At 38.6% G+C, this 13,364-nt stretch overlaps 1 protein-coding gene across 8 annotated transcripts in view; it reads right to left on the bottom strand.

Moving 5' to 3' along the window:
• TBK1 (TANK binding kinase 1) overlaps positions 1 to 13,364 on the bottom strand; it is a 192,797-nt gene that overhangs the window by 148,169 nt on the left and 31,264 nt on the right. For 7 of the 8 annotated variants that reach the window (XR_005556528.1, XR_005556525.1, XR_005556526.1 and 4 more), the window contains 9 exons: positions 11,613 to 11,676; positions 10,152 to 10,273; positions 8,804 to 8,880; positions 8,227 to 8,266; positions 7,205 to 7,306; positions 7,001 to 7,097; positions 6,466 to 6,572; positions 5,467 to 5,538; positions 3,230 to 3,273 (listed from right to left, as the gene is read on the bottom strand). Coding sequence is in view for 2 of the 8 variants with exons in the window: in XM_039342197.1 (XP_039198131.1) it covers positions 3,230 to 3,273; positions 5,467 to 5,538; positions 6,466 to 6,572; positions 7,001 to 7,097; positions 7,205 to 7,306; positions 8,227 to 8,266; positions 8,804 to 8,880; positions 10,152 to 10,273; positions 11,613 to 11,676 (725 nt within the window). In the remaining 6 variants the exon portion in view is untranslated. Of the gene's footprint in view, positions 1 to 2,603; positions 3,274 to 5,466; positions 5,539 to 6,465; positions 6,573 to 7,000; positions 7,098 to 7,204; positions 7,307 to 8,226; positions 8,267 to 8,803; positions 8,881 to 10,151; positions 10,274 to 11,612; positions 11,677 to 13,364 lie in introns of those variants that run through there. The other variant, XM_039342196.1, reaches the window with a different exon arrangement.

The raw sequence follows: 13,364 nt of genomic DNA on the forward strand, positions 1-13,364 counted from the left end.
CCAATTAGAAAAATTACAATTTTAATAATCTAGAATAGGCATGATTTAAAAATCCAAAGATATTTCTGTCACTGGTGATAAATATATATTCACAATAAAATGGGAAAATCTCATTACTGAGATTTTATTGAGGTGATTTAAAGGAAACCCACATTATTTTTTAAAGAACATGATAGTTCAAAAGGCCACAATTTTTCCAATAACACTTATAAGACTGAAATAAGGAGAATTTTTAATATTGTGTCAGTGTACTCAGAATCACAATATGCTGCTACACATATTTATATAGGAAAAACCTTGATGTTATGGAAAATGTTAGAACTACTTTTAACATTGCCAAAACATAAAGTCTACAGATTTACAATATATACATATTTACATATTGTAAAATAAATAAACAGCGATCACCAGGAGAATCAATGAGAAAAATATTTAATAAAACCTAGCTTTCGTCGGAAGCTTCCGACATCGTCAGGGTTAAAAGCAGTCATTGGGAAGAAACTTATATATGATCACTAGATGCCTGCATCCGGCTTCTGGACCCCATCACTGGTCCCAGCTGATCAAATTGCACCCTGAGCATACCCTTTGCGCCAGCGCCCAGTCCTTTCCTGTTACTATTCCGTACGCTATTTTTCATTCTTCCAATCGCTAATTCTGGGGCTGAGTGGGGTCCTCTCCCATCCCTTTTGGGTAGTAGTTCTTTCCATCCCCCTGCCCCCTTGTGCACAGTTCTCCTTGCCAGGGGTCCTGGGGTGCGGGCCATTCGGTTCTCACCTGATCCCACCACATACTCCATTTAAACTCTGATCGATTCCCCCCGCCCCCTGGGGCTGTAGCTCGGGCGTCTCTCTTCGTTCTACGTTTTCCACCCTCCCATCCCTTTTTACGTGAGTAGTCCCGGTTTGCCTTTCGTTTGACTTGATATCTCTTTCCTTATCTTCGTTTGAAGCGTTCTCCATCACTGACATATCGATGGCACTTTGCCATCCAATCCGCTGTTGATGATCACCATCTCCGCTCAACACAGATCCCTTGTATTTGTTTTTCACGGAAGAATCCCTCTGCTGTAGCTGTGAATATTCTTTGTTCATGATCTTGTGCTTCCGCGTCAAATCTATTGATAAAGTGTCTCTCTCTCCTTTCTGACGCGATTGGGTTATCATCGCATGTCTGCTGATTTTACTTGCGGGTAGCCTGTCTTTACTATTATTTCTAACCTCTGCCTCTACGGGCCTGTCACCCGTCCTCCTAGGTCTCACTCCATTATTCCGGGTATCGTCTATCCATTTTGGGGATGACGTTCCTCCAAGGCAGCGGTTCTCAACCTGTGGGTCGGGACCCCATTTGGGGTCGAATGACCATTTCACGGAGGTCGCCAAACAACACAGGCCACCATTTTTTCCCCTTTTCCTTAGCTGTGCTACTCCCTTTTATTCTATTGGCTTTTGAAAACCAATAGAATAGACTCTCTTGAATAGAGTCTAATTCTATTGGCTTTCAAAAGCCAATAGGAATTGTCCAGGCTGTCTCTGCCCTGCTGAGCCGCCAAAAGTCCCATTCTGCAAACGGTGCTGCAAGTTGTCTGCAGCGAAGGCGAGCTGTCTGGAAGTTTCCACCCCTCCCTGCTGAGCAACTACTAAAAATGTAAGTAAAAGAGGGCCAGGGGTGGGAGGTGGGAGGCCGGCGGGCGCAGGGAGGGTTACTGGCGCGCATGGGGCCCAGTGGGTGCCTTACCTCCCTTGGGCTGGGCCAGCTGGTGGCCCAGCCGGTGGTCGGCCTGCGCCGTCTCTGCCACTTGCCAGCTACGCTTCGGCTGGCGCAGGGGGCGGCACAATGCATGTGCGGCGCTCCCGGGCAGGGAAAGTCCTTGACTTACGACCGGTTGGGTAGTCCTCGATTTACGACCGGTTGGGTAGTCCTCGACTTACGACCGGTTGGGGGTTGCGGCATTAAAAAGGTTGAGAACCACTGCTCCAAGATGTGACGGGGAGCCCTGCAAGTCACCTATTTCACCCTTCCTCGTCCCTTCGTCCCTCGTTAAGTCTCTCGATCTTCCCCGGATCCTTGTTATTCCGTATCGAATTCATCAGCTGTTGGTTGGAACTATTCAGCTGTTGGTCGGGCATTAGGAGGGTATCCATAGTTCGCGGGGAGTTAGTTAGGACTCTGTTAGTGCGATCATATGGAGGATTGGGCGCAGTACCCTTTCATCAATCATACAGCTTTCGATTAGGTTCCCTCCAGTGATTGGGATGACGATTCATACTCCATGTTCTCAAAGCTTGTTGTGCCGAACAAAGGTCTATGTGGCGATTAACTGAGTCTTTTCCCGAGAACCAGGCTTCCTTCAACAGTCGGCCCCCTTTTGTGGCGTCACTGGACAAAATTTGTACATTATCAAAATCAAACTGATGGTCATGTTTTAGCCATATGGTGATCATCAACAGCGGATTGATGGCAAAGTGCCATCGATATGGCAGTGATAGAGAACGCTTCAAACGAAGATAAGGAAAGAGATATCAAGTCAAACGATAGGCAAACAGGGACTACTCATGTAAAAAGGGATGGGAGGGTGGAAAACGTAGAATGAAGAGAGACGCCCGAGCTACAGCCCCAGGGGGCAAGGGGAATCGATCGGAGTTTAAATGGAGTATGTGGTGGGATCAGGAGAGAACCGAATGGCCCGCACCCCAGGACCCCCGGCAAGGAGAACTGTGCACAAGGGGACGGGGGGATGGAAACAACTACTACCCAAAAGGGATGGGAGAGGACCCCACTCAGCCCCAGAACTAGCAATGGAGGAGTGAACAATAGCTTACGGAATAGTAACAGGAAAGGGCTGGGCGCTGATGCAAAGGGTATGCTCAGGGTGCAATTTGCTCAGCTGGGACCGGTGACGCGGTCCAGAAGCCGGATGCAGGCATCTAGTGATCATATATAAGTTTCTTCCCAATGACTGCTTTTAACCCTGACGATGTCGGAAGCTTCCGACGAAAGCTAGGTTTTATTAAATGTTTTTCTCATTGATTCTCCTGGTGATCGCTGTTTATTTATTTTACAATATGAATATATCCAGGAGTCGGATTTTTACCCACATTATTAACCATATTTACATATTTCTGTTAAATACTGAGGGAAATGCAAATAGAGAATATTCTTTTTGCATATAAATGTTCTTTCTATGCAAAGTCAATAAAGCTATAATGGTAAATATATAGCTACATACAATCTACATTTCGTGGGCCACCATCCATTGTCAAAGCACCAAACCTAAATAAAAAACACAATTCAGTTATTACCAATAGGTAACACTAAATATTACATAATTTAGCTTTCAGACTATTTTAGAGATGTAATTCCAAGTTTAGAAATAAAATAATATCTAAAGCGATGCAAAGCTTTGAAAGAAATAAACATGCTTTCAAAATGGTAAAGGCTATGACATTTGATGGATTATCTGCTGTTTCTTGCTCTGAAGAATTCTAAACATTCTGTTTACATTTGAACAACATTGGGAAAAGTTATTTGATGACTCCCACAAATCTCCATTCTGCCATAAGCAAAATGCCTATGACTATTAACCCTTCAACAAACCTTGCCTGTTAAGAACATCGGGGGGGGGGGGGAACAATGCTGTTTCGTTGTTTGCTCTCTCTGCTAAAATTTATTCAGAAAGGTTTGTTTTTTAAAAAAGTCCAGCTTGATTTTCCTTGGGTGACATTCTATATTTCCATCAATCAATCCATCCATTTTATTGCAATTCTGTATTAAGTTTCAATCTATTTTGCTTTACAGTACAAATTCTGGGTTTTGCTGGCTTCCACTTCTTTTGCTCTTCATCCTCCCTTTATGTTCTTCGCAACAATTTTAGAAATAAACCATCCTGTTTTCTTTCTACTATTTCTCTCTCTGTTTTGTCTTAGGCTGAACTGGTCTGAGATAGTACACTTGTGTATAAACACAGACCATTTCTTTATGTCAGTGTATTGTATCTGTCATAGTAATAACATACATCTTAAATGTTTTTCTTTTAAATAAAAGTTGCACATGCGATTTGTGCAACAGTCATGAAAGAGGCTAATACTATCAGTGAATGAGTAGCCTAAAAAAGCATTTAGTCAGTGAAAGGCACATTCTCTGAATTTTAGTAAGATCTTATATTTAAAAAATGTTTCTGTTGTTATTTAGAATCTGAGCCATTCTGCATTGATTTTGCACAATGTGTCTCTAAGCTCTGCTAGACATTCTGGAGGCTGGTCTATTCTTTCCTTATTTCTCCTATATTTGCCCCCCAAAATTCCATTGTATCAAAAAAATATAAAGACCTACAGAGAGCTTTCTCATTATAGCATATATTTAAAACTTGGTTGAGTCAACATTTGTTTGACTCAAATCTTGCCATTTTTGAATCTTGAATTCAAATTGAACTGTGGTTGATTTATATATTTCTAGTTTACAAAGCACTGATATTTATGAGATGTCTAGTTCAAAGGTTAAGTAAGGCAAAGTCTGATTAATACTTGAATGAGAGTCAAAGAATCCCAGGGCTATAGTAAAGTAAAAAGATGCCCTATAAGGTTGCTGTGGCAAACCACTATATAAAAAAACTACCTGGATACATCTATGAAATCAGTTGTTTACATCTGACACATGATTTACAAACTATTTTTCTTCCATGAATAGCCTAACGTCAGTGCAGCCTCCCCCCCTTAAAAAAAACTGCTGGTACCAAATGAGCCTGTAGTAGGCAATCTAATGTTTTCCGGATATTCTGGATTACAATTCTGGTAAGACATAATTGACACAGCAACGGTTATACAGTGGTACCTCAGTACTCAACTACTTCAATACTTATTGAACTGAGTCTGCGATGCATTTTGATGTAAAAATGTTACCTTGATACTTGTTTGTTTTGTACACACTACAATAGGAAGAGGAGGACAGCTGTGGAGAATGGCCAGGAAGTCAGCCATGCAGGGAAGGTTGCTGCAAAAGGAAGATGGCCACAGAGGGCAGACAGAAAGTCCCTCCCAGTAAAAACAAACGGTCAGGTGGTAAGTCACGTAATTTGTTTGGTACTTATTGTACCTCCCGAAACCAATTAACGATGATTGCTGAGGTATCACTGTAGATAACAGACATAGATTATAAGAATTGCAATTTTGGAAAACCCGTGGTTGCCTATCCTGAGGCTATCACTCAATTTAACCCATTGTTTCTTTGCATATCTATTGAGCTACTGGTAGAAGAAAACTACTCTGAATGTTATGCAAATACTCTGTCCTAATAAACTTTTACTCAAGCATCTGGGGAAACTCCAAATATCTCTTAAGTCTTTTCCAACAGCCTTATTTCTCATCCAATTCTCTCCCCTTGTGATTTTGCATTCCATTCAGATAATTCCCTGGAAATCTTGACTTCTCAGTTCTCTGGATATATGCTACAGTGGTATGGATAACTAACCTTTCTAAAAGATGATTATTTTCAGCTAGTTCTTTAACAACACCCTCCATTTCTTCTTTCAGTTTCTTCATACTATAAACAAATTAATAAAAATAAATAAATAAATAAATAATAAAATAATTATGGAATATTTCTGATATTATTCACTGAACACTGTAGTAGAAGTGTCTTAGGAAAAGTAGATATGAAAAAAATAAATGCCCATATACAACAGTGATTTTGGGGGGGGGGGAGAAACCATAAAATCTGAACCATTATCCTTATTCATCAGTGTTATTATTACAATGGATAGGCTAAATAATAATTTAATATTTTGCAAGATGACAGAGTAAAACAAAGAAGATACAAGCAATTTTCTACAAATTGCTGTGCAACCCCCCTCCCAGATGTCTAAAGTCAGTCCTACCTCTTTTTCTGCAATGCAAATGAATCTGGTAACTATAATATTTATTTATTGTTTATTTATTCATTCATTCAATTTCTATGACCACCTATCTCAGACAAGGATGACTCTGGGTGGTGAACAATCAATTAAACCAAGTACAAACACAATACAAAAAAATAAATATATATAGCAGCTGAGAAAAAATTATAACCATAGATGTTAACACAATCAGGAAAGAGGGCCGTTAACACACTTGGGCCCCATGGCAGGCATGTAACCAGGTCTTATGAAAGGTGAATAGGATCAGGGCTATCCTAATCTCTGAAGGGAGAATGTTCCAGAAGGTAGGCACCATGGCAAAAAAGGCACACCTCCTAGTCCCCACTGGCAGACATTTCTACCGAACTGGATTGGGTGAGTAGAAACAACTGGGAGAAGATGATGCCTAGGTAACTGGTCGCAAGCCAGGTGGCAACAGATCACAAGTGAGGTTAGAGAACAGACTTTCCAGACATAGAACATCTGAAACTGGCAAGATCAATCAGTTTAAACTTTAGCACAATCATAATGAAAGCATATAAAAGTTTCCTATTTGTTCAAATAAAAATTCTTACCCAAGAGTCATTTCCACCAAAGTGTTTGAACTGGGATAAACTGGATTAAATGTATGTTTGATCCCACTGGAAGCAGCTAGCATCTTATGGGGCAATGTTTCATCTAACTGCAATAAATGCATAAATCTATGTAAATGATAAAACCACCATATTACAAACACTTATTTCCTATAAATAATCACTGGATTTGAAGGATACAAAAGTATTCTACTCTAGTAATATCACTGGACACTTATCACTGATTATTACTATTGTTTTACATAGCCTATTAATTCAAGTATTGATCCTAGTCATGTTATTGAGATTTCCAAGCAAATTGCTCATTCCCCAATTACATTATAGAAAAATGTAGTGTGGTAATGATTGAATATTTTTCCAAATTAAAACACTGCTAAATGTTTCTTTATTTTAACATTTCATGTAACAAAAGATGAGCAAAATTATCAAGTCAGTATTGCGGTCTGTAATGCATACAATAAAAACTCAAGGTGTAGTGGAAAAGGTTATTATTTTGAATAATTAAGGAGAACATCACCTCGTTTACATAGTCCTGGTATTTGGACACCTCTTCCTCAATATCAAAGCATAGTTTTCTAAGACCTAGTAACTGTTTCTTTAGAAGAAGCATCTTTCTGGAAAAAAATACAATTTATATGAAAGTATTGTATAACTTTTGTTAATATGTTGCTTTAATACAATACACTAATGTTAAATATTACTCAAAAAAAGGAGCACTTGCCTCATCCAATCCTCTGCCTTATCTAAAAAGGTTTCATATTTGTTGAGACATTCTTCCTTGAACAGAGTCATGGCTTTTGTGGCATGCAAAAACAGTTTTTGTCTGTAACACCCAGAAATAAGAATCAGAATGCTTTAAGGTACTAACTTTCCAAATTTATTTGAGAGTTTAAAAACCCATAGAACATGCATTTAGCTAAAGTTCAGGAAAGAGGAAATATTTCAGCAATTCACCTTCTTGTATATACAGAGAATACATTAGGTCAATGTGGTCAAGTAACGTATTTTAATATGTTGTATAATCTGTCCTTTCCATTAGATTCAAATTAATGCAAATAGCACTGCTTTATTTTGAATTAACTCATCATAATGGGTTGGCTATAAATTGTTTTAGTATGAACTACTGGATCTTTCAAGACAGATCGATTGTGCCCTTCTCGATTATACATAAAATATAAATTAATACATGAAAAAGGGTATTCCTGCTCTAAACTCAAATAAACAAAAAGCTTTTAAGAATATTTTAATCATTTTCCTGTTTGGTTGAATGTTTTAGAATGTTAATATTTTCCAGTTAAAGAATTTTTAACCATTGTGCTTAAGTTTATTAATAATTTATCATTTAATAATTCTTAATGTATATGAAGACTTCTAAACCTTCAGAGTTGCATAACAGCCAGCTTTTTCTTCAATGGCTGATTTGTATTTTTCCCCCATCACTCTTTTTAAAACTCTGTAGTGTTACAAGACCCAGATTTATAAAATACAGAGGACTCATTCTAATCTCTGCATACATCAATAGACATGCACATTCCTTATATATGTTTTGTATTTTATATGGACACAGTATAAAAGGCTATTGAGTAAAGGAATATTACACAGAGCAAAGGCATCCACTTGTCACTTCATCCCTAGCTTCACAGAACTTATTCCCCCAATTATATTGTTGAAGACAAGAAACAAACAAACAAAAAAAAATAGTACACTACAAGTATAAAATCCTTATAAAACAAATGGACTTACTTGTCAAATTTGTGAATTTGCTCTTCATTATAAGGAAGTCCTAAAGAAGGAACCATTTAAATTAGATTGGATGGTCAAGAAATTATTTCATGCAATTAAACTCTCCTTACTAATATACTGATTAAGTGTCAGCAAGTTGGGGTGAACTCTTTGTGTCTACACAAACTTTTTCCAAGATGATCTGTCCTCAACTTGGATTTTTAGGGATTTTAATGGTGTATTCACAGCTATTATAATCTAATTCACCCATTTTGCTGGTGATTCTCCTCTTCTCTTTGTTTCCACTTTACCCAGCATAATGGACTTCTCAAGAGACTGGGTCTCTCCTTAATGTGTCTCAAATATGATTGTTTGAATCTGGTCTGAAAACTCAGAGTTGATTTATTCCCTGGCCATTCATTTTCCTGACAATATGGTATTCTCAATAGTGTTCTTTATTGGAATTGCACTTCTACTCAAGAGAAAATTCTGAATTGCTTTCAGAATTTCTGCCCCATCAAGTCAACCCAGAAATTTAAGGATATTTTGCAATTAACTGAAGCTAAAACAAAAACAAAAATAGTTTAAAACCACTTACTTCTTTCTGCTTTATCTTTTTTAAATTGATAATAAATATCAGTTATGGAAGTCAGTAGGACTTGCAATTTTTCTGGGCTACAAGAAAACAGAATAAAATGAAAATATAAAGATAATGCTGTTGTGCAATGCTTTTAATTCAAAGGCAAACAATGACTTTAAGCTGCGGGGATATGAAACTGGCAGTTTCTGCAACTTAAACAAAATATATTTTTTCCCAAGAAACATTCAGCAACTGTTCAAAATAACTAAGCAATCCCAGGAAAAGCTACAACTCCTTTAAGAAGCTTCAAACATGTCTTTAAGTACCTGCCCCAGCTGATCCTCTCAGAAAAGTACGACTCTTGATTCCATAACGTTAATCAAATGAACTTTTACTGAGAAAGTGGTTGCAATAAAGACAAGCAGAATCTAACCTTCCCACGCAAAGCACAAACCTATTCCTCCCATTCCAAAACCCAAACGCCCCTGACCAGTCCACTAGCAGCTAATGTATTGCTGCAAGGTTTTTTTTTTTGAGAGTGCTGAGGTACAAGCCTGATAACGGGTCATTCTCAGGGTGCAGCGACCTTGGAGTCAGGCTGGAACTGGCTGAGAGGAAGTCCATCTTGTGTCTTAAGATGATCCCCCTCCCTAATTCCCATGAGGTTACAGCAAAGTGGAAGCATACAAAGAATGCTCTCCCCAGAGCCTCCTTCTCTCCCTCCAACCAAATGGCAGGGCACCCAAAAGGTCTCCTTGTACATTCCAAAGCACTATTTTGGCTTCTAATTAAAAGTCCTCCTACACTCTAAACCAGACATGTCAAACACAAGGCCCAGGGGCGGGAACGGCCCGTGAAGTGGTTTCATGTGACCTGCGAAGCCATCCTGGAAACAGTGAGGGAACGGCCCCCTCTGCCTTGGCCCTGGCCCAGGCCAGTTGGGAGCCAATGTATAATTTTGTGGTGGCCATCTATGCTGAAACGCATTCAGTCTTAGCTCCATAAACACCCCCCCCCCTCGCATGGCCTGAGAGGAACAGTGAGGCTCCTCCAGTGGACCATGCCTTGGCACTTGTCCTGGTCCCACCCCCTTCTGCCAGAGACCCTCAGATCTATCCCACTCCTGCCCAGGCCCCCACAGGCACCCTTGACACAAACGATGTAGAGCTGGCCACGCCCACCCAGTAGGTCACACCCACTCAATCCACGCCCACCAAGTAGGCCGCACCCACCCGGCCCCGGGACAACCGCAATGCTGATGCGGCCCTCAATGAAATTGAGTTTGACACCCCTGCTCTAAACAATGATTCACACCAGAATTTAAAAGTTAAATAAACAATTAAAACTCAATGGAAATTCTACTAACTTTCTATCTTTTGGATGTGTACCATCTTGGCTAGTCCAGCTGTCAGATAGTAAACCACTAGGAGAAAGCTTGTTTTTGATATCCTGAAGACTGGTCTCTATTGTTCCTTGAGAACTAGAAAGCTACAAAAATACAACAAATTTAACTATATACAACTATATAACACTATAACTATATAACTATAGGATGGGATTCGAATCTGGGCAGCTTGCATGTTAGGCAGTTGTATTAACCTTCTGAGCCACAGGTTCCCCACACTCCTGTCAGCAGAAACCAGGGAGGATATATATCTATGTGTTGGCTGGAGCACCCAGTCTACCAAGTATAGGATAAATCAGTCTGTTCTGCGTTTCGCTCCAATCTAGGAGCATGTTTTGCAGGCAGATATCACATACTGTGAACACTGTAAATTCAAATTTTTTTGTGGCTGACAAAGAGTGGGAGACTAGTATAGCTATTTCAAGCTCTTTAGCTCTCACCAGCTAGTGTGTGTGTGTGTGTGTGTGTTTTATAACTTTATAATTTGCAACATTTACACCAAGAAATCCCAGGAACTAGAAAAAGCTGAATATAGGACTACTGCCAGAGCTCAGCAGCAAAACTGTATCTTGTAAAAACTAAATAACTTATTCTAGAAGTAAAAATATTTCAAAAATAATTTGACTGAAAAAATGTCTGTAGTACATGTCTAGTATGTGTTGTAAATATGTACATTTATATTTGGTTAATACTAATATATGTAGGGCAATCTGTATGTGCACTGAGAGTCAATATGGTTATCGATGTTATAAGTATGCAATAAGTTATAAGCCTAAAAAAGGAGCTGGAAAATAATAATTTCAAAAACTGATATGACTTAAACCATCTTATGTAATACTGCAACACTAGATAATGCTAACTGAATACTAGCTAATAGTAATAGATTCTACTGATTCAATATTTATAGGTATAGATAATGACAATTCATTCAACATCAAGAGCTATTTCACATTCTTTTAATTTTATTTATAAAATTATCATCTACAGCAGTGGTTCTCAACCTGTGGGTTGGGACCCCATTTGGGGTCGAACAACCATTTCATGGGGGTCGCCAAACAAGGCTGTCCGCCATTTTTTTTCCCTTTTCTTTGGCCACGCCCCTGGCACCCGGTGATGTATAAGTGGTTGGGGGTCACCACAACATGGGGAACTGTATTATGGGGTCGCGGCATTAGAAAGGTTGAGAACTACTGATCTACAGGTATGGATGGTATTTCTTATATGGCAAATCATACATTTGAAATTTGCATAAGTGCTATAAGCAATACATTATTATTGTTCTCACCAAGAAAAATACAAATGTGTGTAAACTTATTTTACTTATTAAAAACTAAAAAAAATCCTTTGCAAGTAAATTTCAGTGCTCTTGTAATTTGGGAGAAACTGTATTGTGCACTAGAATATTGTAATATAAAGTTTTACCAGTAACAGTTTTGAGTGTATGTCTAAAATGTCATCCACTTCTGACAGTGCCAGATTTTGGTATCTGTTCACAGAAAGAGAAGACAAACATAAAATAAATGAATAATGGTTTATAATTTTGTTTACAATATCATATTTTTAAATCTAACATTCTTGAATAATAATTTTGGATCTAATTGGAAAAATTCATGTATGTGTGTATTATTGCTAGTATTATTTAAAAAGTCTTGCTCAAGTTATATATGGCTCTAATTTGGCAATAAAAACATGCAGAAATTTCATTAGACATAAGCAGCAGTTTTGCTGAATATTATTTCAATATTTTATGTTAGCAGATTAATCATTGTGTTACTGAAATAATATCTGCCATGATTTATTTTGCTCTTCTCTGGCTCAAGTTTTCTTGGTTCACAAAACTTTCAAAACACAAATAAATAAAAAATAAATCACTGAATTCCATGTGATGATCATGTTCCACTGATGCTGTCTAGTTTCAAAGCTTTTTCCATAAATTTTGTCAGCAAGCTTGTGTCTTCCAAATATTCTGATTTCAACTTGAGTAACTACAACCTGGACAATTATGTAAACATGTCTTTAATAAAAGTAAAATAAAACAAAACAAACAATGTATTGTGTCAAAATGCAACTCAAAATAATTGCTTTGATTGCATTAGAAATCAGGTCAAAATAGATTTATCATGCAACAAACACTATAGTAGTGCACAACCACCATGCTTAACCCACTATCGATATACATATGCATCTACAGCAGCGGTTCTCAACCTTTTTATACGGCGACCCCCGGTCACACGGACGCGCTGCGCATGCATGGCGCTGCCCCCATGTGCGGCGCACATGCGTGGCGTCGCCCCGAGGGGGAAAAATGGCGGATCACGTTGTTTGGCGACCCCTGTAAAATGGTCGTTCGACCCCAAATGGGGTCGCGACCCATAGGTTGAGAACCGCTGATCTACAGGTATTGGGGAGATGTCTGTAGGTTCAGATGTATGTTCATAGATCTTTCTTCTTAGAATTATTTGTCGACAAACTGTCAAGCACCAGGGAAATAAGGAGATCCAGGCAGTTCAAATGATTATAAAGATTTATTGCAAGCTTAAACTTTCTACAAGAATCTGAACTACTAATGGTCCAAGCAAAATGGTAGTAGATAAGAATCATGGGAATTCAGGGTGGGCTGGACTTAGATCTCTTGTGGACGTGAAGAGACTCATGACTGAAGACACATCGGACTCAGCCTAGTCATCTCCTACACAAACAGTCCATAAGACTTCCTTTAGCCATGGCCAGTTTTTAGGACAACATGGCGTGTTGCTTCAATTGTGAAGTATTGGATAATAAATAACAATGACAATATCATCATCATCATCCAGAGGAGGGCAACAAGAATAAATTAGAAACTAAGTTCCTTGAAAGACTAAAGAATCTGCCCATATTTAAGAAAGTTACGATAGCTTGTTTAAATATCTGGAAGGATGTCGCAATGAAGGTCAAGATCTGTTCTCCACCATATCAGCGTTTAAGGCAAGGAATAATAGAACTAAAGGATGAAGAATCTAACCAAACGTTCAGGGGGAAAAAAATCAACAATAGTGGAATAGAAATTTGTCAATGGAACCGATTATCCAGATAAGTGGTTGACTTTCCATCAGATGTGTTTATATTTGAGCTAAAGCTAGACCAACATCTTTTGAGAATGATTTATTTTGGATTTTTGCATTCAACAGGCCTGGA

The sequence above is a fragment of the Crotalus tigris genome, unplaced genomic scaffold (assembly GCF_016545835.1).
Source record: "Crotalus tigris isolate CLP2741 ecotype Arizona unplaced genomic scaffold, ASM1654583v1 scf7180000017775.1145084777:2100578, whole genome shotgun sequence".
Taxonomy (NCBI): domain Eukaryota; kingdom Metazoa; phylum Chordata; class Lepidosauria; order Squamata; family Viperidae; genus Crotalus; species Crotalus tigris.